Source organism: Mixophyes fleayi, chromosome 1, assembly GCF_038048845.1.
Source record: "Mixophyes fleayi isolate aMixFle1 chromosome 1, aMixFle1.hap1, whole genome shotgun sequence".
Taxonomy (NCBI): domain Eukaryota; kingdom Metazoa; phylum Chordata; class Amphibia; order Anura; family Limnodynastidae; genus Mixophyes; species Mixophyes fleayi.
Window position 1 is genome coordinate 179,373,320 of NC_134402.1, and position 20,797 is coordinate 179,394,116.

General features: G+C 37.3%; 1 protein-coding gene across 6 annotated transcripts in view; it reads left to right on the forward strand.

Moving 5' to 3' along the window:
• The window catches only part of HGSNAT (heparan-alpha-glucosaminide N-acetyltransferase), a 35,183-nt gene that overhangs the window by 9,533 nt on the left and 4,853 nt on the right, over positions 1–20,797 (forward strand). For 2 of the 6 annotated variants that reach the window (XM_075204572.1, XM_075204573.1), the window contains 14 exons: positions 1,648–1,760; positions 4,417–4,544; positions 5,515–5,636; positions 5,798–5,867; positions 7,667–7,736; positions 11,247–11,350; positions 11,706–11,782; positions 13,031–13,061; positions 13,958–14,118; positions 15,377–15,486; positions 16,001–16,122; positions 16,537–16,663; positions 18,491–18,577; positions 19,234–19,311. In XM_075204572.1, coding sequence (XP_075060673.1) covers positions 1,648–1,760; positions 4,417–4,544; positions 5,515–5,636; positions 5,798–5,867; positions 7,667–7,736; positions 11,247–11,350; positions 11,706–11,782; positions 13,031–13,061; positions 13,958–14,118; positions 15,377–15,486; positions 16,001–16,122; positions 16,537–16,663; positions 18,491–18,577; positions 19,234–19,311 — 1,400 coding nt within the window. Of the gene's footprint in view, positions 1–1,647; positions 1,761–4,416; positions 4,545–5,514; positions 5,637–5,797; positions 5,868–7,666; positions 7,737–11,246; positions 11,351–11,705; positions 11,783–13,030; positions 13,062–13,957; positions 14,119–15,376; positions 15,487–16,000; positions 16,123–16,536; positions 16,664–18,490; positions 18,578–19,233; positions 19,312–19,702; positions 20,003–20,091; positions 20,319–20,797 lie in introns of those variants that run through there. The other 4 variants (XR_012689861.1, XR_012689863.1, XR_012689858.1 and 1 more) reach the window with 4 other exon arrangements.

Sequence of the window (20,797 nt, forward strand, 5' to 3'; positions counted from 1 at the left end):
ACCAAGAAATTGTAGTTCCGATCTTCTCATCTACCTCCCATTCGGATCAACAGTCTATGGAAAAGTTAGATGTGGTTAGGGCTCTCCGCATTTATGTCAAAAGAACTTCTCAGATTAGATGTACTGATTCCCTGTTTGTTCTTTATGATGCCAATAAGAGAGGCTGGCCAGCTTTAAAACAATCCATTGCAAGATGGATTACGGCAACCATTAAGCAAGCTTACATAAAGGCTAGCCGTCCTGTGCCGGAGAGACTTACGGCCCATTCCACCAGATCGGTAGGGGCGTCGTGGGCAGCGAGAAATGGGGCTTCTGTGGACCAGCTTTGCTTGGCAGCCACCTGGTCCTCTGTCCACACCTTTACAAAATTTTACCAGTTTAATGTATTTGCATCCGTGGATGCTAATTTCGCTCGTAGTGCTTTACGAGCGGGATTTTCAGAGTAGTCACACCCTTAAGGGGCTGCTTTAGAACGTCCCCATGGTAAGCGGTGTCCCCCAGACTGGATGAAAGAGAAGAGGATTTATGTACTTACGTTAAATCCGTTTCTCTGATTCCGTCTGGGGGACACTGCGATCCCTCCCTTCTGCTTTTCTTCTGTGTGCTCTTGTTTGACTGGCCTTTCCTCCTTGGGCTTTTTAATTAACTGAACAAGAGGGGGCAGGGGGATTGTAGAGGGGAGGGGTCTGTCGGCAGTACTAAAGTTAACTAGTTAGGTGCCAACCCCCCCCCCCCCCCCCCCCCCCCAAGCTCCCTCCACAACCCCATGGTAAGCAGTGTCCCCCAGATGGAATCAGAGAAACGAATTTAACGTAAGTACATAAATCCTCTTTTCCATTTGAAGGATACTTTCCTAAAGCAACAGTGGCATGAAAATTGTTTGTCTCTTAGCATAAAGCACTGTGGAAGGCTGTTGGTAATTGCCATGTTCCTTGGTTTTTCTTGAGTCTACTATTAATGATTTATAATTTTGCAAAGTTTCCACAGTGTCATGTGACTATCATGGCAACCACAGTCACATGATTTGGTGAGCAGAGAGGCTTTGGAACACCCACTTGAGCTCTGTCTGCATTGTAAAACCCTCCCCCCTCCTTCTCCTCCTCGGCCTTCACATGTATATTTAAACTTTCAAACATCTCTACTATCCAGCTAAATGGTCACTATACTTAATTTTTGTTAATACAATCAATTTGCACCCATAGTTAAGAGATGTATGGCCACAGGGGATACTGATCTCGTGAATTATAATTTATATTGGCCCAGTATGTAAACATGAGAAAAAAGGTTACATTTTGGAATTGACAAACTAAGTCATACTGTACATCTACAGAAAAGTCTAGTAAAAATAATCTCTACTTTATTTATAGTGTACATATATTCACTTTAAGAAAAGCTATGGTTTAATTGTCTGTTATTTTACATACAGGTGGTGTTTCCCAATATGTAGAATGATATATGACAAAAGGCAATTGGCCTTCTCAAGTTAAATGCCACAAAGAATGCTGTAAAGGCTATTAAAGGATCCCAATCCTAGCCAACAAAACATTTGTTAAACAGTAGCTGGATTGGATTTATTACTATGTGTTCAAAAGATTCAAGAAATTAAATGATTCTAATTTCTCAAAACCACAATTTTCTTTTATTTAGGCCTTTCAAGAAGATCAGCCCATCTAAAAATGGACCAAGCTTTTCTTCTAATTAACAATGAATTGCACCATGAAAAACTTGCTATTTATTGGAGCTCTGACCAATGCCATCAGGTATGGTTTCTTTTTTTAAATTCTTCTTTTCTGCCAGTAAAACTTTGTTTTAAAGTACATAAAGGGAAAACTCTGGACATGGACAGCAAAACTCACTAAAGCAGTCCAGAGGTGTTTGATGTTATTGTCACGCAAAGCAATATTGCCACCTGTCCAAATTTTTCTTCAAATCCGTCTTGTTTTATGTTACATCTTAATACTCTTTTGATGAGTCGCTGACTAGTTGGCTTGTTATAGGCGACTTATTTTAGGCCTTCTACCCACTGTCCTTTAAACACTGCATCTAACTAACTCAGAGATCACGCTCACTCCTCCGTTCCTAGCTTACTGACTTGATGTGACGCCTGACAGTAGATCATTCCGTCGGCACTGAGCTGCAGGAGACAGGAGGGGAGGAAATTCATCCCCTCACTGTTCCTGCATTGATAACTTGGTATCGCTGGATGGATCTACTGTCTTGTGATGTCACCTGGCAGGTGATCTTATGTACAGGGTCTTATGCCTCCCTCACCCTGTGATTTTTTTTTTTTTATTTTTTTTTTATTATTATTTATTTTTCTCACAGGGTGAGGGAGGCCAGACTGGTTTGGTTCCCGCTGTGTGCTAAAATATCAAATGCATTAAAGCTGAGATGGGTTACAATTGGATGTGTAAACCTCAACAATGGCCTACTTGCATATCAGACCTGAATTCTGTGCATATGATCCTGCATATGAATGAAATGTATAATTGCACATTAATTTTTTAATTGAGTTGGTAAATAATCCTAATGACTGGTACTGGTGTACACCATTTACTAAGTGTGCTTATATTTGCAAATATCTCTATAGGTTTTCCAAACATTAAGTGACCGGTTGATACTGATATTAGATCTTATATGTGAGCTAACATACACTTTGCACATTTGGATGTTCTCATCTGACCCAGTTTTACTTTCGCCGTTTGGTGTCACATGTTTATACCCTTTTATTGGCCACTTTGAGGGTATTCAAGAAATCAGTCAACATTGATCGTTCTCTTCAGAAGTTTTAAATCTAGATATAGCGCTTTTAGGAACAAAAATAAGTTTTATCAGAGTTCTAAGGAACTGCTATCAGTTACAATGTTCCCGAATTTTTTTCAAGTATGGATAGATTCTAAAATAGCCCAATGAGAATGACATCAATGACCCACTTGTCATGATGTTGCTGTGGTGACTTGGCATTCCTAGAAGTATCAATTTCAGAATTTGCAATTCTAATGCAGCGGTATTACTATTGTGGCTTGTTCCCTTGTGTTCATGTTTGTAGCCCTAGCCTGTCCACTTCACTTGTGGCAACCCTGAACCCAAAGCCATGTCCCCATGACATAACATTCATTACTCCGGGAATATTTTCTTAGAATTCCAGGTTCCCGGAGTCCCAGAATCAAACCAGCCACGTTGTGGGCGGTTTTGCCAGCCTGCCCGTCTTTGACCTCATAAAATAGACTGGGCATTTATGTCTATTTTTGTAAGTTGAGTGACTTCTGTTTTTCTTAAGAACTTGCAACACAGAGCTAATCAACAATAAAATGATGTAGAAATGTTTTCCCCAAAAAACTAAGTGCAGCTGCCACACCTAAAGCAAATGAACAGAGAGCAGAGTCCACAACACTCTTGTGTAAAATAGATGTTTGCCATTGGTAAAGCTGTAAAAAGATCTGTCTGTCCATCAGTATAGCGTATGTCAATTTACTTATGAGTAATTTACAGGACTGCCTGTATTTTTTTTTCTTTTTTTTTTCTTGACATATTGATCCGCTTTTTGTAGTTTCATTTTCTACATGGCAGTTTATGAAATGTTCTACTCTTGCAGTCCATTTATAAAATGCCTATATAGCCAGCAAATATTGTATATTATGATGAAACATTGCTATCTAGTGTCATTGAATTATTCTGAAGTTGAGGAAAATGTAACAATTCCTTCTTTTAGGAAAGGAGATACTCTTGAATAGTTAATCTGTAAGTAAACCAATATCAATGTATATCTAATTGGGTTAGTTAAACAGGCTATATGTCCATGCATGTTGTGTGACCAATGTAACTATAACCTCAAAGCAGTGATAGATATTACATTGCATGTCCTCTTGTAGACCACATCTTCACAATATCACATACACATATGGACTAGCTCCTGTATTAAGTTAACTGGAAAACCTGGAGTGGATGAGGGCAGCCTTTTGGCTGGTGGTAGGAGCACCTTATAGTAAGGAGAGGGTGTTCAAAAAGAGACTACCTGTTTTTAATAAGAATTTATTTGGCAGTAACCCAGAAACCAAAGCTGCTATACCCATTCTTCGTGGTGGAGGTATGTACTTGCAGGACTAGCGGAGGAATTTGCCTGTGGTAGAATAATCGAATTCAGAACATTTGAAGCACCCAAGCCGTCTAAACCATAGGCTAACGCCCAGTTTGTCTGCTGTGTAATCCAATCCTGAGTGTTTGTTTTCTTTGGGGGGGGGGGGGGAGGAGGGTTTTTTTGTTTTTTTTTAGACTTATTACATCTTGATAAGCTACTATAAATGCATGCTTCATAATTGTAAAGCACTACAGACTGTTAGCGCTACATAAATGTTAATAAATAATTGTTCAATTGACTATTTGTGTTTTAATTTTTATTCTCAACCCTCTTGACAGTGCCTGTATCAACCTTTAACAATAACAGACCCAACAAAACGGAGAGTTAGTGATATAGCTGTAGTAGATACTCGTCACTCCATCACTCTGCAAATTAATGACACCTCAGGGAATATAGAGTTCTGCAGGTAAGGTGTTCCATTTTTTATTTTTTTTTATAAATATGCTAATTTGGTTTTATTTTTAATACCCCCCCCCCCCCCCCCCCCCCTCCCTCCTTCAAACGTGTTTTAAAACTAATTTTTAACGTTTGTCTATGTAAATGGAATGTGTTATTAATGGACATAGCCAACCGGTACTGATAGTTATCCATTCAGTGGGTCCTTTTCCAGCGGAAAAACAATCGCCCATAGAGCTAACCCCTCGATGTTCATTCATGAAAATTGTACTCTTCTTTTAAAATCCAGAATGTGAACCTTTTGGGGGGCTTATGATAAACACATGATATGACATTGTATAATCTGTGATCTAATAAGCCAAGTTTTTTTTGTTTTGTTTTTTAAATATAGTACTGTATCCTACTTTGTGATATCCTTTACCAGTTTAGTTCTTACTGCAATGGTCTATAGCTGGAGTAGCTAGACAGTAGAGATGCTAGAATTTGTTTCAAAGTGGTTCTCGATGCGTTTTGTTGAATTTGCAATAAATTCTAGAACTTAAGATAGACTAATTAGAGCAAGTTAAACTGTTAAATACTATAAAATGGAGCCGTAGAAGCTCATTTGGCCAACAATTTCTAATTTAGTTTACCATTCTTTGATTCAACTGAGCTGCAATCTTTCAACTGCGGCAGTCGAACAAGAATTGTCATTCCTAATATGATCATACCACAAACAAGTTCATGGACTTTGAAGCAGACAAATTTTGATAACATTTTGAATCGGCACAAATATCTCTACTAGACAGAGAATAATTTCAATCTTACACATGGGCTCAGGAACTTAAAGCAATCTGAATTGTCAGTTGTGGTTTTTTTTTTTTTTTGTTGTTGTTGTTTTTTTTGTATTTATTGAAATACTAACTAAAAAGTATGTTTGGTTTATGTTGAAGCCTTTGTTTTAGAACAGTCCTACTAGTGACCTGTTTCTTTTTTATTAGGAAACACTACAGATTTAGAGAATTTGGAAATTACTCCTTGTGGGTAAAGGCCAACCATTCTAATAACAAAAATGTAACATGCGAAATAATTATCAATCAAAACCCTGGCTACACCAACCTCCGTAAGTACTAGTTAAACTTCTAGCTATGTTACGTGTAAGAGGAATACTCTAACCCTGTATGCTAGCGCTGCAATATTAAGGCTTGCTGCAAACACATGGCATTTTGTTGTACTTTTTCCATTGTTTACTTCAATCACTTGTGTATTTCTTTCTCCTTTTAGCCATCGTTGTAGCCTTTTTAATCTATGTAGCAGTTTTTATTGCCCTGGCCATGGGATCATATGTGTCAAGGTAAGCACAAGGCCATGTACTAAACATTGTACACTTGATAAGGAATTAAACTTTTAAAATAAAAAAATAATTCACATGTGCCTATCTGCCATTTACTTTTCGGGCTAAGAGGACCTGTCGATTTTATTTATTTTTATATGTTTTTTGCATTGTGCCTAGTGTGATGTAAAAAAAACATTTTCTCAGAAGTCATGAGTCCTTATAAATATATTTGCACCTTCCCGCTTTACATATGCGGTAGGTACGTCTGGGCTATAGGCCCTGCTGCTGTATATAGAAAGCAGCATGGATCTCGGGCCCTTCAAGCTGGTCATAACTGGTCATATAAATGCTGTCATTATGCATCACAAAGATCACAGCAAGATTGTTTACAGAAGCAAGCTTTTATTAATACACCCTACCCCTTCTCTATTCTGTGTTTTAGTTGCTAGAGGGAAAGAGGAGCATGATGGTTCTTACAGTATAACAGTTTCATTTGCTTTAATACAATGACACTGTTACCAAATGAACCTCTAGTAGTCTCATTAAATGGTAATGTGCATTAGCTAATGTTGTGTTGGGTTAGTTATAAAAAAATAAATAAAAAAAAATGTAATAAAAACACAATATGGGGGTGATTTTCTGTTGCAGTGTTAATTATGTAAGATTAATTACAGTAAGTCAGGAAAAATATTTTGTTTGTTCCTTAAGCAATGGGCATTACAAATATTTACTCTAATATATCCCCAAATGAAAGTCTGATGTGTTCTGAAAAATGCTTCATTTGACTGTTATTAATAGTTATCCCTTGCAAATCCAGAGACAAATGAAATGGCTAACGTATAAAGATAAACATACTTCTCACCATTAAATAAAATGGGAGAAAATGAGCCCTGCCTGCTATATGTCCAACATATCGGCTTTCTGTAGGTCACACAAAGCGGGTATGGTTGGGGGGTGCGAATTGGAACTATTTGGAGGTATGCTTTAAAACAATTCGTAGGAGCTAATGGCCTGTAAAAGGTTAGTTGTCGGAAAGCTTTCATTCCTAATATGGTGCACAAAAATGGACAACCCTACCTACTCCTGTAGTTAATTATAGCTATAGTGATGTATTATAGTGAAGCATAGTTTACCAAAATATGTATCCTAAAATGTAGGAAGAGGGACTTGCTCAACAGTTCATGCATTTCAAAGGCATGCATTCTGCCATTTACGTTATCCGCCTTTAATTGTTTTGTATCTGTGCCACAACGCTTAAATTTGACAAACATTGCAATCAGGATCCTAAAATATTTCTCCTCAACCATGCAATAATTAAGCCTATAAAACAGGAACAACATATTTAAAATTGTCAGCATTTACTGTTCCTCTATAAGCAGCTGTTCCTGCAAACATTATTTATTCTGTGTTTTGTTTTTTGTTTTTTCTGCTTTTAGGACTCATTCAGGCAATCTCGGAATACATACTTTCCTAAGGGGGGGGGGGGGGGAATATGCAGATAAATCTTGGCTACAGGTGTAACTTATTACAGTGAACAGACTTGTGGGATGCACATGATATTGCAATTAGGACTAATACTGCTGAATATTTGCTTAGGAAGTGCCACAGCGATGCCACTGATTCTTATTGGGCTCCAGTCTCATGAATATTGGACTAGCCCTGTATGTGAGGGACTGGTACATTTTAAATGTGATAATGGTATTTTTGTGTTTACTTGTTCTGTTTATGTATATAATTTGCAACATGTCTTCACCCTAAATCAACTTTACATGTTTGTTTGTTTGTTTTTAATTATTTGCTACTTTTTGTCTTTTCAGATTGAGCAGTGTCCAAAATTGGCTATACAAACAAATTAATCCTATCGAAACTGACCGGCTCATTAATTCTGTGAGTTAGTAACTGAATCTTAGCCATTGTCACTGTATATTTTTAATGTTCCATAGACTGTAACTCTTTCTTATTTTAGACTATATAGGGACTATCCCTGTGTACTTTAGGTTTTTAGGAATCTACTAAATCATGATTTTCATAAATTGTGATTTAAATCCCCAATTAGTTTAAGCAATTTTACAATATGACTTTCAAATTGGCAATTTTTAAAAATTGTCTTTTTTTTTTTTCCTACATCTGAAAATTCTGGAACACTTCTCGACCTCCCACACTCCCCTCGGAGAGCCATGATAGTGAAGAATATTGGGTCAAACCAGTGGTTAAAGTATTATGGACCAGGGTCCCTAAGACCCCTGTCCATTGCACCAAAACTGGCCTAGGGTGCTTCTGCCAGTCCTGGAGCAATTCATGGCATTTTAACAAAAAGTGGTGATAAAAATTACTTTTTACCACATTCCTCTCTCAGAAGTATATTTACTAAACTGCGTGTTTGAAAAAGTGGATATGTTGCCTATAGCAACCAATCAGATTCTAGCTGTCATTTTGTAGATTGCACTAAATAAATGACCAGCTAGAATCTGGTTGCTACAGGCAACATCTCCACTTTTTTAAACCCGCAATTTAAATCTAGGCCTAAGTCTTTTTAAAAAGAGAATTTGATCTCGCCCACATAAAACAGGAAGGAACATGAGGATAATGTTTCTACTGAAGTATAAAATATTAGTCACTGCAAAAGTCTTTTTGATCCTGTCTGCACTATACTGTGTGCGGCTCCTCAGAACAAATGTATTTGCTCACTATTTAGTAGAAATGTAAGGAGATTAATACTTTTGTGGATATAAGTCAATATGAACATTTTGCAAATACCATGAAGAACAATATTTAGTTTTAGTATAACGCACACAATTTTTAAAGAATGGTATTCAAGTCAGGAAAATCCCTCTTTCATGTTAATTATTATGATATCTCTATTGGGGATGTCAATGTGCCATAGAAAGTAGAAAATACTTTTTAAAATAAACCTAATAAGCAAGTTCTAGTGTATCATAGTTTCAGTAATACAACCCAATCTGCATTTATTAAACACATTTTGACTGCCAATGTCTCTTAAAACTGCTTGGTAAAGGGAGGTTAGAACCTTAACTGAAAATGAGGGATATATGGGGAATCTTCTGCCTCCGTCCCCCTACTCTCCCTCTCTCCCCTGCGTCTATCTGTCTGTCCACCCCTCCCCTTAGATTGTACGCTCCTCTGAGCAGGGCCATCTCTCCTCCTGTTTCCACCACTTCTAACTCTGCTCTCCAGCTACTTAGCCCTCCTCCTCGAGGGTCCTCCTCCCCCCTGGGGGTCTCCCTGTCTTCCGTGCCCTCCTTCTTGGGCCCCGTCATTTGCGCATCCTCCCTCCCCCTTCCCCGCCCTCTCTAGCTGTGCATTGAGCTTACCGAGTTGCTGTGTTTACTGTGCTGTGCTGTCTCCCATTGTATTGTAATTTGTTTGTTTCTGGACGGTGCTGCGGACGCCTTGTGGCGCCTTATAAATAATAATAATAATAATAATAATAATAATAATCCTAGCTCCATAATCCCCAGAGCATGCATTAATTTACATCCATTTAAGCCATTGCTTCCAAGAACATTATTGATGCTGCCTTATGATAGTGCAGCTGGATTCTAAGGATCACATTGTACCAGCTAGTTGGACTAAACCAGCCCAGGAAATACAATACAAACAATGGAAGGGCCAAAGCCCCATTTATTACCCTACCATATACATAATGTAATTTCTGGGATACTAAGTCCTCACCCTATTGAAAAGGTGAAATGGAGCCATGAAATTAAGTTAATCAATTTGATTCCATTAATATGTTTTGTACAAAAGTAGATGTATAAAGGTAAAAAATGGGATAAATATTTTTACAAAATATTCTAGTGTTATAGAACACGTCGACAAACACACAGATAAACTTATAATGCATATATATTGTGCAATATAGCAGATTGCATGTAGCTTTTAAAAGTTAGATCCTACACACAACAGGAGGTGATGAATTGCATCTGGTTTATATCCAATATGAAATGCATAACCAGTTTGCAAAATTCAATAAATAAATATAACAAAATTTTGGACCCATGGTATAATTCACTCTAAACCAATGCTGGGAGCCTCATAAGACACCAATTAACATCAACAAGATCATCCCCTGACTCTCTTCTCCTCTCAAACCCTGCTTCCACCCCTACTCATAAAAACATCCTGCCTCTATCCTCTTTCTATATATTGCTACTCCCTCCCCACTTTTACCAAATTTGAAGAGATCAACTCCATTAAACTACCCCGATCATAGAAAGATCTGTAGAGCACAATTAGAACACAAGAAATAAGCTGATTTTTACAACTCATAAGTTTGTTTCAGAGGGTTACAATTATCAATGTACACCAAGCATGTTATAGTTACATTTCCAAGTATCTAATCTTACTGAAAAAGTATTCTCTATTAAATGATTCCCTCTATTCAATGTTTTGAAAAACCTTAGACTCGATATTAAAAATACTCTAGTTATCATGCTGCAGTAGCATTTTTTTTCACTTGAAGCTAAAAGGTTTGCTGCTAAGACATTCTTTACATGATTTATAAGTATAAGGTGCACTTCCATAATGCCTTTCCTGCATGTAAGGGCTTGTCAAGATGTGACCGATAGAGCAACACCTATTGAGATTAAATCAGAAACCTTTTTATCAAATAAGAACAAGCTACAGCTCAATCCATAGACCCATTGGGTGTAAAAGAACAGACAAGACTCATTTTCTGAACATTGGTTGTTTGTATGTCAAATACAATCGGCAAATAACATTTTCCTGTGTAGTTAAACTTAAATAATGATTATATTATAGTAATGACTGCAAATGTTTGTTTTGTGTAAATGTTGCACAGCTCTAGGATTGTAAAAGTAACTTTTACATCATAAATGATGATCAAAACTTTTGATGTGTTTTCTTTTTAATACTTATAATTCATGTATGATAATGGATTATTTGATTTTTGTTTTCATATATTTCAATATTTATAAAAATTTGTTACCATTAATAGACGGTGAGCGTCACTTGCTGTGCTGCAGAAATGTGGACTAGCAGTGACTGTTTTTGTGCAAATACATATTTTTGTCCTGTTTGCACATAACTAAGTAAACACTCAGTTTACGCTTTAGTAAATGGCACTGCAGTTACTGCAGGAAGGCTCCGTGGCATCCACTCGCGTGACAATTTCTTAGGCTTGGTACATACTACTGCTGCAGAGTATCCCAGATGTAAGTATTGGTACCCTTCTGCTCCACGGGAGGTTTCTGTCCCTTCCTGAGCTCGCCTTAGGACACCTGCGTTACGGTTTGACAGGTGTTCAAGTGGCCATTGTTTCCACGAGTGTGGCAGAAAATCTTTCCAGTTAGTGAAAGCTGTCCTACTTAAACAAGATGGCACTTCCCACCTTTCACTTTGTTTTATTTTTTATAGGAGCTGGGAACCCCAAGCAGGGCTGATCTGTGCAGCCAGTATGCACACCAAGTTACATGGAATAATGTTCCCCAAAGGCTCCGCTCACTTGACACATTCAGAGGGTAACTGTTTGATTTTTCGGAAACCTTTGTTTTGTTTCTCCAGAACTAAGTGAGAATGTTTGTTTAACTTGTTTCAAGTGTATAACTGAAGGTGTAATTTTGGCTGTACATGCAAAATAATTTAAATGGAACCTCTGGCTATATAAAGGTGGCTCTCAAATTCGATCATTTGAATGCCCTACTAATATATTTAAACTTATTGGCTTGATAAAAGATTGTTACTAGTTTATCTGCTGTGTTATGTATTTGTGTAATATACAACACAATTAAATGGTATTTGGCAGTTTTGTGTTTTTTTTATTTGTAAAATGAAAAATCTTGACACTTGTTTGCTTTTCACATGTAATGTTTCTAGGCTTGCTCTTATAATCATGGTATTTGTGAATTATGGTGGAGGAGGCTATTGGTTCTTCAAACATCAAAGCTGGAATGGTAACTATCAGCATTTCTCAGTTCTGTGTACCCTACAATAACTGAAACGCCATCTTATGAGAACTTTATTTGCCATTATAATCCCTCTGTACGCTTCCACAATTGTAATTATTACCACCCTTTATACAACACTAACCTATTCTACAGCAGCTTTAAAGATAATGTTTAATCATTCACAGCAGTTTCTGCCCCAGTGGAGCTTAGTTTAAATGTCTACAACACAAACATTCATCAAGCACTCCCCTTTGACATGATTGTGTCAAAGGGTTAATCAAAAAAACCTGTTTAAAATTATTACAACCCTTAAAGAATGTGAGGGTCTGTTGTTGGATATTATTGATTGATATTGGTATAAGTTTAAAAAAAAAGATTCCAAGAAGTTTTAGCATTTACAACCTGTGCCATAAATTGGTACTTGGCACTTTCATCACACCGCTGGATCTCTCCACGCCTAGATACATGCTGGATAGAGCACAAAAATCAAAGGATAGCAGATTTATTTAGTCTCCTCTCTGGGTTTAACCCATGATTTGATAGAGTTCTTGGGAGCCACACCAATCTAATACTGTGAATTAAATCACAAATATATATATTTTTATGTGACTCGTAAGTAGCTTTCATACGAAACTGAGTGTCCTCAAAATAACATAAAAACGCTATAGTTTTTGAGTGACATGTCAATGCCCTTTTAAATACTTTCTTCTCCTGAATGCACCACAGTTACTTAATAAGAGCATTCAGACCAGAGCACAGGTAAACAATAAAGCAATGAAGGTTAGATGACTGGAACCATCCAAGGGATTGAAGCAGTTGGGACAGGAGTTGCAAAATGTACCTGATTTGACATTGCTGACAGCAAATAAACTTTAGCAGAATGTCTTATGGCAGCAAGAATCCACTCCTGCATATTCTGTCAAAGTGTGTATATATTATTCCCAAGTATATAGATAATTGTGTATGAATTGATCGAGTTTTAACAACCTTTCTGTTTGTAATTCTGTAACCTTGATGAGCTGTCCTTGAACTATTTGCAACCTTCTTGAGTCCCATTATTGTAGATGACATTTCATTGTTATATCAGCATGTATGTATATCACTCATAGCCTTCTTAGATTGTAAAACATTGAGGCTCAGCTCCTTTGTTTTGATATTTTAAACTTGCTGTACACTCCCATTTCATTTATGCTTTTTATGTGCGGTCCTATGTATCTTCATTGATTTGAATAAACTTTTTTACTTTAATTACAGGTCTAACACTAGCAGATCTTGTTTTTCCTTGGTAAGCACTGTTTCCAGTCTGTTACTTAATGTGTTTCATTTAGGCAAGTTTGCTACATTATGGCTCATCACACATAAGAAATCATAAGAACAACTGCTATGTGCGCAACTGCTACATATGTGCAGATTGGTTACAGTACATAATGGTTCTTTCCGCCATAGTTATTCAGTGTTATTGTAACCCACACAATATACCACTTTCCTGGTGCAGAGTGCTTTGGTGTGCCCAAATAGACGCCATTCTTCCTTTGAAAAAAAGTATCAGGCCAAACAACTAAAGTACCATGGACAATAATTTGGTTATTTACCATGGTAAGAATGTGCCTTGTTCATAAGGACTACCAGGGTAAGTTTTTAGAATTGTTGGGTGGCTACTGCACAATACAGAACATGTACTCTGGTAGCCAATATATACCATACAGCATAGGTACTCAAACCCAGTCATTAAGAGCTACCAACAGGTCATGTTTTCATGATTTCTGTCTGTAGAAACAGGTGAGATAATTTAATTTATTTTATTGGGTCAGTAATTGACTAGCCTATGTATTATTTAAAAAAAAAATAATAAAAAAAATAAATATTCTGAAAACCTGACCTGTTGGCAGCTCCTGAGGACTGAGTTTGAGCACGTCTGCCATACAATATATACACTAGGCTCCCTGCCGTTGCCAGACATGGCAGGGTAGGAATATTTTTGCACTACAGTGTCCCAGTAGCAGAGGAGTCTCATCAATTACCTATTCTATACCTTCTACTAGTAACATAGAACTTCTCAGTGATGAAAATACTTAATATTTACAGTAGGGTTACATTATTTCCTGTATATTGTGAAATCAGAAACTTGCATAACATTGCACTGTTCGAATTGCAAACTGATTCTGTTTAATTACATTATAGGTTTGTGTTTATCATGGGTACTTCCATCCATCTGTCCTTGACCTCAATGCTGCGTAAAGGAAACTCCAGGTGGAAACTCTTTTGGAAAGTTCTTTGGAGGAGTATTCAACTCTTCCTTATTGGATTATTTGTGATAAATGACAATTACTGCCATGGTCCATGTGAGTGTGTGTTTTTTTTTTTTCTTTTTACACTAAAGCAGCTACTTTTATGGCATCAAAAAAATGTATTTGGATAGAAATGTTGTATTAAAAGGTATTTGCTACTCTGTCAATCCACACTGGTAGCGGAATGGGATGAATAAGGGACCACAATATAGTAAGAGGTTAAATTATTAATTTGTTAGTCGTATGTGTCTTAACAACTTGCTGTTGACCATAGTATACTGATTACCTAACTGTTTATCACAATATACTGATCACTTGACATTAAATAATACACAGGTTGCACTTACAAGTGCAGACTGCACTACACATACTATTTTTTTTTTATACAGACAATTTTTTTTTTTATTTCTATCTAATGGTTTGATGGAATGTGAGTTAGGATGACCAGATGTCAACATTTTTAAGTGTTACTTTACTTTTCTAGTGGAGCTAGTAACGAGATGCGTTATCACTGTCATTAGGAATTATGACAGCTGCCCATGGTCAGTCAGCTGCTGAATTTCTAATTCTCATCTGAAAAAAATGTTGGGTTTTGTCTCTGTAACCCTCAGTATGTATGTTAAGATTTTTTTAATAGACTTTTCTATTTTTTGTGATTTTGTTTTGAATCACTGGTGCTGGATTTTGTTGTTTCTAAACTGGCCCTAAACATGGAAATGATATAATGAAACTAACATCAGACCAATATCGAGCAAGAACATTATTTTAAAAGTTGTGAAATAATTACACCATACTTGCCTGCTTTCCCGGAATGTCCGTGAGACTCCCGAATTGCGGGCAGGTCTCCCAGAGTGCCGGGAGAGCAGGCAATTCTCCCGCTTTCTGAATTGGCAAGATGGGAGTCTCAGTGATGTGATTTCTGGTGAATTTTGGCCCTGCCCCCTGTGACAAAATGTGCTTTTGTAGCGGGAGTGGGGCCAAAATGACACTTTTCTGTGACCCGCCCCCATCCTGGAGGACAAAAACTCAATGTTGGCAAGTAGGTCTTGCTCATATAGTTAAGGAATAATATCTATATCACTCTATTTTTTTTTTAATGCATAGGGGTGGTGAATCATTGTTGCATGTAATCAAGTAATTCTTGGGATGCAAATCATGTATAGATTTTGAGCAGGGCCTTCTTACCTCGGTCTGTATTACCCAGTATTCTTTTATTACTGTGTTTGTCCCCTATTGTAAAGCACTATGAAATAGGCTGGCACTATATAAATAAATGTGGATGATTGTGTATGTATTTATTATATATTAACAGTGTCATGGAGTGAAATACGGATTATGGGCGTCCTTCAGCGGCTTAGCATAACCTACCTGGCGGTTTCAGTTTTGGAGTTACTGTTTGCAAAACCCTTGGCAGATCCCCAGGTAATTATAATGGACTAGTTTGACACTTCTACATATATTTTGCTACTGGGCAGCTTTACACTAGCTCCTTAAATAAATTGGAGAGTTGTTTATAAGTAGTGTAGTTTAGCATCTTAAAGGTTAATTTCCCTTAAGCACTCTTTTTAGATTAGTTATTTTGACAGTTGAAGACTGGATGTGCTGCATCATTTAAGCTATTCACACTGAAACTTTGCATTCCAAGATGTTAAGTAAAGGTGCTGTCACACAGTCCCTTCCTGCGCTCCACGTATAACTGCTCCAGGAAGCTGCCGTTTATCCTGTCCTTGGTCCAGCACAATTGCAGGCAGTGCAAATGCCGGGTTTGTGTCACAATGCTACAAATACTCTTACTATGAATGCTGCAGATATTGTGACACGACTGTAAATAATGTATCTGCAACCAAGGAGAAGCCAGCCCTAACCTGTCCTTGTTATGTGTCTTGAAGTTTATTTTTCTTTTTTACTGCTTACAAATGCAATCTCTGTGTTCTAGAACCGCATGTGTTTTCTCCTGCAAGATGTGGTCCTATTCTGGCCTCAGTGGCTTATAATTTTGTTCTTAGAAGCAGGTTGGCTATGTTTGACTCTCTTGCTACCCGTTTCTGGATGCCCCACGTGAGTGAATATTTCAAATTTAGTTCACATTTAAGTAAGCAATGCATTTAAAAATGTGACAAAGCCGTAGGCTACCAGTACAGTGATTCCAAATGCATTTGTTACTAGCATTTTGAGATCATTGGAGGTCAGCACTGATAAAGATACAATTATTTTTTTTTTTTCTTGTGGATGAGCGATTCACTTTTGAACAGTTTGGATGTAAGCTCCTGTAACACCCTTATATCTCTAGCAGGGTGATTGGCTGTTGTGTCTAGGGGAGTGGAGATATATTCTAAATAACATGGACTGAAGAAGTCCAGTGTTGCCATGGCACCCAATGGAAACGCCTCTCATGTTTTCACTAATAAACAAGTAATAAGACTGAAATTATGTTCAACTGATAATTCATCTTCCAATCTATTTTTTATTCAGGGGTTACCTGGGACCTGGGGGTATTGGAGATTTTGGTAACTATCCAAACTGTACAGGAGGTGCAGCTCGTTACATTGACTACTTAATTCTTGGTGAAGGGCACATTTATCAACATCCATCTTCTAATGTAAGTAGAAGCTTCATGACACTTGTGTCCTGGTGTCATAATTTTATGCTTACAATCTCCTAGGTTTCATGAGACTGGAAGATGGTGTGACGATTATGTATTGTTGTTTTCCCTTAAATGACAATGTATATGTAACCTTGTAATGTAATCTCAACGTGTGCTTTGCTAAATGACATGAGCTTGAACCTATGCAAGTATCAAAAATCTTTTGAAATTAGCCAGAAAGTGATTGATAAGCATCTCTGAGGAGTTTTTTTTGGTATGCAGAGGATGTGGACCTGACCAGCCAGGCCAAACGAGCAGAGGTGAGAACTCTGGTTCTGTGAACATTCTGATCTCGGGACATCCCTAGCTCACTTCGAAAGTCCTGTGACATTTGGGAGATCAATCTGTCCTTATTGACAGATAAACTTCAAAGGTGGGGGTGAGAGCTATGTGGAAAGAGGTTTAAAATCTTCTGCTTTAGATATCGGTGTGCATTTTCATGAGGGGTCTATCCACACGGAAATGTTCCATATTTCTCATTTGTGTTCCCTCACACACACCAAGTCTTAACTAGTAAGTAGTGACTCTGGTTTTAATTCCGATTTTTATTTTCTGAAACTTACTTGTGCAATTTATTGTATGTCTTGTCATTTACTTTTTGTAACAAAGCTTTGGAAACATTTTTCGGATTAAAATACATTTAATCTAGCATATTCTCAGTGATTCTTTGTGAATTTACAAAGCCCAGGGAGGCTCATGCATACGTGTGTATGTATTTTAAGTGTGAAACATTAATAATTGGTTTAGGTGAATGTAAGGACACCATAATAAAGCCTTCATGGTGGCAGAAAAGGTGTATTCATTGCTAAGTGACTAAGGTGACACCAGTCACGGCCAGCTGTTCAGATTGCTGTATCTGGGACAGACTGGGCGTACGTGACAGAGGGGTCAAATCCTTCCCGCTGTTATGCTTACTAGTCTGCTCCCAGTAATCTTATTAGGAGGGGGGTACATTGGATGGTCTGCATAGCCACCAGTGATTTGGATTAGGACTGGGGATCTACTTTGCTTTGTCACTAGAGATTTGCATGGGGTTGGGAAGGTGGGGAGGACTATATTGAATTGCCACAAGAGAGCTGTGCAGGAGGGGTCTGAATTGTAGTTTAGTATTTAGTGTTCACTACGATAGACTGCTCCTTAAATACAGGTCAGTGGAGGTTGCATAGTAATTGATTATAGCTCTTTGAATTAACAAATTTTGCTGGGTAAAGCCATGGCCACATTAGACAGCCCACACCCACAGGTGTTAGCCCTTTCTAATCTTTGTCTTAAAGTCTTCCTGATTTACAGTACCCCAGGTTGAGGTCTCTGAGATAGAGTGCCAACATAGTACACCTAGTACAGTTAATTAACGTGTAAACCATGTACATACATGTTATGTGCAAATGCTAAAGTTCTCCAGGTTTTAGGATTTTTATTTATAATTTTTCTGTAAATGTCTCCTCCTTTTTGTTACCACAATTGATCCATTCTTTTCTTTGGTACGTCTCCCTTTCTCGTTACAGTCCACCCCCAGGCTCTTACCCATGCTACAGTATTGCTTCTAAGAAGTCTTTCTTTCTCTCACTTCAATTCTTTCATCATTTCTCCCTGTCCTAGTACATTACATTTTTCATCTTTCTAACTTGCTGTTCACACTCCATTGTCCAAGCTTGCAAGTGTTTGTTCTATTAATGTAACATGTATCCTCGTATATAGTTACCTTCTCTTAGCAATTTCTCCAAGGTGTCCAGTCCACATATGGAAATATTTTTTTTTTTTATTTATTTTTTTAATCTGCAGGTTGTATATAAAACAACAGTGCCTTATGATCCTGAAGGACTATTAGGAACTATCAATTCCATTGTGATGGCGTTTCTTGGACTTCAGGTAATGTCAAACCTTCTCAAATATTGTTACACACTTCTGTTGGGTTCTGCATTTTACTATATTGGGGCCTGATTCATTAAGGATCTTAAATGAAGAGATATCTTATTTCAGTCTACTGGACAAAACCATGTTACATTGCAAGGGGTGCAAACTATTTTTCTGTTTTGCACATAAGTTATATACTGACTGTTTTTTCATGTAGCACACAGATATCAACTTTAAATTTCAGTGTATAAATAAGCTATCGAGTATTTGTGTGCTACATGAAAAAACAGACAGTATTTAACTTATGTGCAAAACAGAAAAATAGTTTGCACCCCTTGCAATGTAACATGGTTTTGTCCAGGAGACTGAACTAAGATACCTCTTCATTTAAGATCCTTAATGAATCAGGCCCTTGGTTCTTAATCTTTAGTATGAGAAAGTGTGTGTGTATATATAATTTATCTTTCACAAATACATTACTGTGAAAGTTTTAGGCAGGTGTGGGGAAAAAATGCTGCAAAGTAAGAATGCTTTCAAAAATATATGTTGTAATTATTTTTAGCAATTAACAAAATGCAAAGTGATTGAATCAAATAAATATTTGGTGTTCCCACCCTTTGCCTTCAAAACAGCATCACATGGACATCTTTTTTTTGGCTTCTATATTTCAGGCTGGCAAAATACTTTTGTTTTACAAGAATCAACACAAGCAGATTATAGTAAGATTCTTCACGTGGAGTCTTGTCATGGTGTGTAACTTGATATATATTCTATATAAAATGTCTGTATTGTTTTCCCAGAATGTATGAAGTCTATTCTGAATAAGCTCCAAGATACACAGTGGATATGAAAAGTATACACAACCTTATGGAAATGGCAGGTGTTTGTGTGATGTAAAGCCTGAAATCATTATAAATCATGACAGAACTTTTTCCACCTTTTTAAAGTTACCTTTGTAACCATAAAATTCAATTGGAAAAACAACTTTTAGGAAAAAAGCGAATATAACAAACCTACAAATACCCTGATTGCAAAAGTGTGTACACCATTATACTAATACTTTGTTGAAGTACCTTTGGCTTTCATCATAGCAGTGAGTCTTTGAATAAGTCTATTAATTTTGCACACTGTTCCCTGCAGAAACGTTCAAGGTCCATCATATTGTGAGGGGATATCCCATGGACAGCCGCCTTTAGGTCATTCCACTGGTTTTCAATGAGAGTGAGGTATGGGCTCTGTCTGGGTCATTGGTTGACTTGGATGTGTTCTTTAGATCATTATGTTGTGAGCTGAAGCTTTCTGACTGTGCCCAGAAGCTTTCATGCTAAAATATCTTCTTATTTGGAGCTATTTATTATGCCCTCTATCTTGACTAGAGCACCTGTCCCAGCTGAAATGAAGCAGCCACAAAGCATGATGCTGCCACCATCACCATGACAGGTATGGTATTCTATGGCTTAACATTTGTCTCATCAGACTTACCCACATGGCTTGGACTTATTGAGTGTATTTTTCTGTGTTAAATTTAGAATGGTTTGGATGTTCTGCATGTCTGCTATGGGGTAGATTGCATTTTCTCACACAAAAGAATACTGGAATTTGTTGCTACATGGACGGAGTGACCAGTTCCTGTAAGAGATTCCTACAGTTGCTTTAATATTACCTTTGTAGTATCTCTCTGAGTTTTCTTTGTCCTGTCCTCAACTTCGGATTGATGTCCTGATCTTGGCAATGTCCCTGTCATACCATTGCTGTCGTCTTTAGTGTTTCATGGTAAATGGAATAAATTTAAAAATCTTTTTTTTTTTTTTTTTTTACTCCTTTCCTGATTGGTAACTTGCAATAATGTGATTCCGTAGATGTTTTGAAAGCTGCTTGTGGACTATGGCTATCCCAGTAGAACGCATCCAAGAGAACTGCAAGGAAACCTTCAGGAACAGCTGATATGTATTTGGGGGTTAGTCACTGGCAGGTGTATGCTAATTATCTTTCCAACATTATTTTTAATGTGATTGTGTACACACTTTCATGATGGAACATGTTTAATTATGCAACCAGTGTATTGTAGGATTATTTTTATTTTCACTTCTACTTCCTAAAGACTTTTTGTTTGTTTTTTCCTTTGAATTTTGTTGGTTGCCAGGTCACATTAAAAGTGTGAAAAGGTCTGACGTAATGTATCTTGATTTCAGGCTCTACATCAACAGTTTCAATTGTGTGTAGACTATTTATATC